The sequence below is a fragment of the Chrysochloris asiatica genome, unplaced genomic scaffold (genome assembly GCF_000296735.1).
Source record: "Chrysochloris asiatica unplaced genomic scaffold, ChrAsi1.0 scaffold00087, whole genome shotgun sequence".
NCBI classification, from domain to species: Eukaryota; Metazoa; Chordata; class Mammalia; order Afrosoricida; family Chrysochloridae; genus Chrysochloris; species Chrysochloris asiatica.
In genome coordinates, this window is record NW_006408605.1 from 578,433 (window position 1) to 585,266 (window position 6,834).

General features: G+C 37.2%; 1 protein-coding gene across 1 annotated transcript in view; it reads left to right on the plus strand.

The window, feature by feature from the left end:
* The window catches only part of SEC24A (SEC24 family member A), a 103,497-nt gene that overhangs the window by 83,348 nt on the left and 13,315 nt on the right, over positions 1 to 6,834 (plus strand). The window contains exons 18-19 of the mRNA XM_006866081.1: positions 2,548 to 2,723; positions 4,817 to 4,954. Of these exons, the coding sequence (XP_006866143.1) occupies positions 2,548 to 2,723; positions 4,817 to 4,954 (314 nt within the window). The remainder of the gene's footprint in view (positions 1 to 2,547; positions 2,724 to 4,816; positions 4,955 to 6,834) is intronic.

The following is a 6,834-nucleotide window of genomic DNA, read 5'->3' on the forward strand; positions in this document are numbered from 1 at the left end:
CCGTAGAAGAATTTATGCCTTTGAGTTATGGTGTTGGAGGATAATATTGGAAGTGTCATGGACTGCCAAAAGAACAAACATTGGTTTTGGAAGAAGTGTAGCCAAAGTGCTCCTTAGAGGCCAAGTTGGCCAAACTTCGTCTCTCATACGTCAGACATATTGTCAAGAGGGAGCAGTCGCTGGAGAAGGATACCATGTTTGGTAAGGTGGAGGATCAGAGAAAAAGAGGAAGACCCCCCCCCCAACAAGATGGATTTGCCAAGTGGCAGCATCGATGGACTCAAACCTGGCAACAGTATTGAGGTTAGCCCAGGATCAGGCAGTGTTTAGTTCTGCTGTGCTATGGATTGGTACTGACTCGGTGGCACCTAACAACAACAGCATCATATAAATGGAGAAAAGATTGAAGTTGTGAAAGACTTCATTTTGCTCAGCTCAACCATCAACACTCATGGAATCAGCAGTCAGGAAATCAAATGACATATTGCAATTCTGCTGCACAAAGACCTCTTTAAAGTGTTGAAGAGCAAAGAAAGATAAGCTATCAGTTTGAGGATTAAGGTGTATCTGACCCAAGCAAGCCATGGTATTTTCAATAACCTCATATGCATATGAAAGTTGGATAGTGAATAAGCAAGAATGTAGAGTTGATGCATTTGAGTTATGGTGTTGGAGGAGAATATTGATAATACCATGGACTGCCAAAAGAGCAAATAAATCTGTGTTGGAATAAGTACAACCAGAGTGCTCCTTGGAAGCCAGGATGGCCAGACTTTGTCTCTCATACTTCGGACATATTGTCAGGAGGGACCAATCAATCACTGGAGAAGGATATCAGGTTTGGTAAAAGTGAAGGATTGGAGAAAAAGAGCAAGACTCCCGTGAGATGGATTGGCACAGTGGCAGCAACAATGGGCTCAAACGTAGCAACGTATTGTGAGGTTGGTCCAGAACCTGGCAGGGTTTCATTAGGTTGTACATCGAGTCGTTATGAACTGATACTGACTCAATGGCACTTAACAACAACAATAAACTCTGCAACTGGGATTATAAGAGATAGCAGTATACCATAAAGATAACTGTATGTATATGTTTATAACTTCGGACACATTTTATGGACTAGCAGAAAATTCTGTTTTTTTCTACTTCAAATCTAGTTGCCTTCTTGATTTTTTTTTTTCTTTTTGTCCACCTTTTCAAATATACTAAGGAGTCCTAGACTCCTGGTATGGTGCTGTAGTATCAGCACTGGACTATAAATCACAACGTTGGCATTTCAAACCTATGAGCTGCTTCTTGGAAACCCTATACAGGGTCGCTATCCACGGGGGGTACCAACTCAACTGCCCTAGTGGAGTGGTGGGTTATGCATTGTGCTGTTAACTGTATGGTTGGCAGTTCAAACTCAGCATCCACACTGCAGTAGAAAGATGAGACTGCTAACAAAAATTTTCAGTCTAGGCAAAACCCATACATGGTCACAGTGAATGAGAATCAAATCAGTGACACTGGGTTGGTTAGTTGGATTGTTTTCCAAATTTATACAATAAGCACTGGATTGTTTTCTGTGGGAGAAAGATGAGACTTTCTGCTCCCACGAAGATTTAAAGCTTCCGAAATCCTATATGGGGTCACTATGAATCAGAATCAACTTGATGGCTTTTAACAATAACATTATTAATAACAAGAGCCCTGGTGGCACTATAGGATAAGCACTAGACTTTTAACTGCAAGGTCAACTCTTCAAACACACCAGCCATTCTGTGGGAGAAAGATAAGGGGGTTTTCTCACATTAAGATTTATAGCCTAAGAAATCCTGTACAGGGTCTCTATGAGTCAGAATCGGCTCCATGACAGTGGGTTTGGGTTTAGTGTCAATTTGGGTTTTGCACCCTTTTTCCTTTAAGGAAGAACTTGTAATCTTAGATTAAAATCAATGAAAAGAAGAGTATTTATGTACACAGAAAAGTATGTAAGTAGAGTGGCAGGATAGATGATGGAAATCTGTTTAAATAGTTAAGAGCTCTTTCAATACAAGTTCTGTAGTAATAAGAAAGCCTTGTATCCTTTTTCCTATCTCATTTTATATTTATAAAATAAAGTGGTGGGTTTTAGTCAGTAGTGGTTTATATTCAATGAAACTGTATTTACAGAAAAGACCAGAAAGCTTGTTACTTGTCAACTAGGAAGTATCAGAGTAGCATTTCAACAGATGGTTGGTATGATTCTCCAAAGCATGTGGTTTTCATTGCTATGTTTTGACTCCTTGTATAATTGTATAAGGAGTCCTGGTGTGGCGCTGTGGGTTAGTATGTCAGACTGCAAAGTTGTTTGAACTGCAAGTTGGTGGTTCGAGATCACCAGCTGCTCCTTGGAAACCCTATACAGGGTCACTATGGGTCAGAATTGATGGCACTTAATAGCAAATAATTGTATAAAGAGAAACTTTGTATAATTATTATTTTTTATCACCTTTCCATCTTTAACAATGATGTTGCTAAACCTTCATCTTGTTTCTCTTATATTTGCACCTCCACCTGGATTAGCTGTTGACAGATCTGTCGCTGCCAGTCTGAGTGATGCTCGTGATGCCCTAGTGAATGCCGTCATAGACTCTCTCTCAGCTTATCGGTCGTCAGTCCTGAGTAACCACCAACCTGGACTCATGGTTCCTTTTTCTCTGCGACTCTTCCCACTCTTTGTGTTGGCGCTCCTCAAACAGGTAAGGCAAAAAAGTAGCATCAAATGCCAAGTATTTTATCCTTTAAACTCCTAAACCTTGTATATGTAACTTTATGCTAGTTACATATTTTGAGGACAGGGTCTTTAACTATTATTTGAACAGATTTATAACAAAACATTTTTACAGATAACTGATTTAAAGTACATGCCTTGTTCTTAAGAGATGCTTACTATGTAAGTGTTGTTACTGAGTAATGTTATCTATGATTCAAGTGATAGTTTTCCAAAATAAGAATTATTTTTTATTTTATTTTGGAGTAAGAAGTCATACATGAGATTCTTTATGTCTCTGCCCTCCTCCCTGCATTATCTCAGCTACATTACATTTCTCATTCTTCTTTAGACATATTTTCTCATATCTATGTCCCTGCTTCCAAGGCCTGGTATGTGCTCCCCTATCCTTGTCTTTAAGCTCAAGGGTTACTTGTCTGGCAGTTACCTTTCCTTCTATGGTCCTACAGCTTTTGAGCAAAGCTTTGCTGTAGGATTTTTCATTTGATATTTATTATTTATGTCTTTCCCTGCCTGCCCAACCCCTACTCCTCTAAAAGAAAGAAAACCCTAGGCTGGTGGAGAAGGCTTATTTTCCCAGTGTCCACAAGCAACCCACCCTGTCGGTATGTAGTCTCTTCCAGGTAGAAAGAAGGGCAACTCATTTATCTTACTGGCCTTCCATTCCAAAAATTATTTCTTTTGCTCAAATTATGTATTTTTACTTCTGGATATAATGTAACCTAATAGAAAGAAGTTTTAACATTTACAAATCTGAGCTCTCTTCTCCTTCGGGTCTTCCCTCAAATGCTGTCTTTTCACTAAGGCTTGCCTTCTCTAATCTCCACACTTCATATTCAGTCCTCTCTGCTCACCCCATCCCACCTCTACCCTGACCTTCTTTAGTGGTCTTCCACCTTTATTTTTTTCCATAGCACTTACCACTGACATATTGTACCTATTTATTTTCTGCCTTGGAGTCATGGTGTGGCTCTGTAGAATAAACACTGGACTGCTAACAACAAGGTCAGTGGTTCAAACCCACCAGCCACTCCTTGGAAACCCTATACAGGGTCATTTTGAGTCAGAGCTGATTCGATGACACTTAGCAGCAACAGTTTTCTACCTCTGCTTTACTGGCACAGGTTTTTGTTTTTAATCTTTTGTCATTCACCACTGTGGTCCCAGCACTTAGAATAGTTCCTAATACATACCAGTTACCCTCAAGTTGCTTCTGACTCATATAGGTCCCAAGTGTGTCAGGGTATAACTATGTTCCATAGGGTTTTCAATTGCCTGACTTTTCTTCTGTGGTATCTCTGGGTGAACGTGAACCTCCAGCCTTTCAGTTAGCTGTATATATTAACTGTTTACGTAACCCAGGGATTCTTCTTACTACATAGTGGTATATATTGACTATTCTTGTGCCAATTTAAAAGAGTCTTTTTAAATTTTCCTTTTATTAGTATACTTGTTTTAATGTATAATTGCATTTATTTTCTCTACCTCTTTTTGTCTTTTCCCTCAATTTCAATGCTTAAAATCTTACCATGAAGCTAATACCCCAGTTAGATCTTACAGTTACTTATTTACTCTATTCTGCTAATAACCAGTTTTCCTCATTTTTATTACAATTTATTTTTTCCTGGTTGATGCATGGTTTAATTTCTCTGAAAAACCAGACAGTAACCATTAACCATCACCCAGCATTTATTTATTAGGTCCTTCATATATGCCTTTATTTTGTCATCTGCAGTATAACTTGATCCTTCTCACAGTGTTGCTTAGGTTGTTACATGACTAGCATTCTGTGGTAAATAGGGTTTTTAGATCTATTTCACTCTTTAGAAAACCAACACCAGAGAGATCAAATACCTTTGCCATGATTGGGTAATTAATTTCTAAAGACTTTTAGGTGGAGAATAGCTACAATTCAATGTAATATTTTCCAAAGAGCAATTAACAATATATTCGCTAATCTTATCAAAAGATATTCTTGTAACAGTTGGCATTTGTAAAATTCTTTATGTATTTTTAAAATATATTTTCTGTCTTGGCTGGGGGGATTGTTTTTTGTTACAGAAATCATTCCAGACTGGGACAAATGCTCGTCTAGACGAACGCATTTTTGCTATGTGTCAAGTGAAAAATCAGCCCTTGGTTTATCTTATGCTAACAACTCATCCCAGTTTGTATAGAGTTGACAATCTCTCAGATGAGGTAAGCTTGCTTTTTTTAGTGGCTTGTCCTTAAAAGCCTAGTTAAATTGAATCGTGTATAGTTTGCTTTTTAAAAAGTTTTATATTTTATTTCTTTACTAGGTCTAGGTAAAAAAATTGAAGCACTTGAAAATGTGCCCGTCATTTAAAGTTTCTAAGACAATTCTGTTGAGCATATATCTAAGTATGCTTAGATGGCAAGACTAACAAATTGACCAGGACAACCATTTATTTATTTATTTAAATTGTTCTGAAAAGAATATCCTGATATTCAAAGTACATCTTAATATCCCAAGTTAACAGTGTCCTTGAATTAAAGAAAAAACATTCAGAAATAAAGAAAAAAAAATCAAGGAAAAATATACATTGTATCATGATTTACCTTTATAGGATATTTACCAGAGTTAAAATCATAGCACAAAAATGTTAAATTTTATATCTTTCTAAAATTATGTTCAAGTTAGGATCTGTGAGTTGGAAATAATATTTTGGTTGTAAACCTTTCAAACTTCAAAAATTTAGGAAATCTTGCATATATAAAATTAGAAATTGCCACTGAAATTTGAGGTGACTTTGTAGCAAACCAAAACTATTGATAACATTATTGTATTTGTAGCACAAAAATAAGGAGCTCTGGTAGTGTAATGTCGTGGTTATGAGTCAGGCTACTAACCTCAAGATCAGCAGATCGAAACTACCAGCTGTTCCGCGGGAGAAAGATGAGGCTTTCTGCTCCCGTAAAGATTAACAGCCTGGGAAACCCTGTACAGGGTCACTATGCGTCAGAACCAGCTCCATGACATACCACCACAACCACCAGCACAAAAATAATAGCTATACATTAATGCTATGTTTCACAAGTCCGGGTAACTGAGTGTACCCTTTTATCACATTTAAAAATAGAAAATTTATTTTAAAATAAATGTAAATTATTGTGTGTTTATAATATGGAAAACACCAGAAAGACTAAGGAGGTGGAAATCATTCATATTTCCATCCAAAGACATGTATCGTTAACTTGTTAGTGGTATATTTCTCAAGCAAGATTCTTGGTTGCTAGTAAGCTTAGGCAGAAAGGGGCCTGGATTAATACTCAAAAACAAATTACAGGATCTACTAGAACTTCAACTTCAAAGACTTTGTTTGAACTTCATTCTTTCAGATCAGACTTCCCTACAAGAATAGAAAATTTAACTGCTGATAGCTTTCCTTTCTCACTAAGACAGACAAGGTTCTCTATTTACCGTTCACATTAGAAAACCTCAGGGGAACATTTCTGATGGCTATATTTGGGTTATAGTTGCTCTTCTGTCCCTAACTTTATTCCTGGCCAGAGGTCTTAAGGTCCTGTGATTAATAGCTCCTCAGAAAACTAAAATCTCACTACTAAAGTGGGAAGAACTGGTTTCTTGGATAGTGGGGAGTATAGAAACCAGAGATGCTGAAAGGACAGAAAACTAGATGTCCTCTACAGGTAAGCTTTCTTTCTGTCTTTACTTTCCACGCATAGCTTTTGTTTGCTTAAAGAGTCTTAGTGGTGTACTGGGTTATACATTGGTCTGCTAACCGCAAGGTGAGCAATTCAGATCCACATGAGAAAAAGGAGGTTTTCTGCTCCCGTAAAGATTTATATCCTCAGAAACTCTACATAGGATTGCTAGGAGTTGGAATTGACTTGATAGCAGGGGTGACTGAATTATTCTAGTCATAGTTTGTGAACCCTGCTGTTTTTATCGTTTTTAGGTGGAATTGACTTGATATCAGGAGATTACTGAATTTCGGTCATACTATGTGAATCCTGCCATTTTGGTACTTTTGAACATTAAATGAATATATATATTACATTCATTTATTTATATATATATAAATATATATATATAT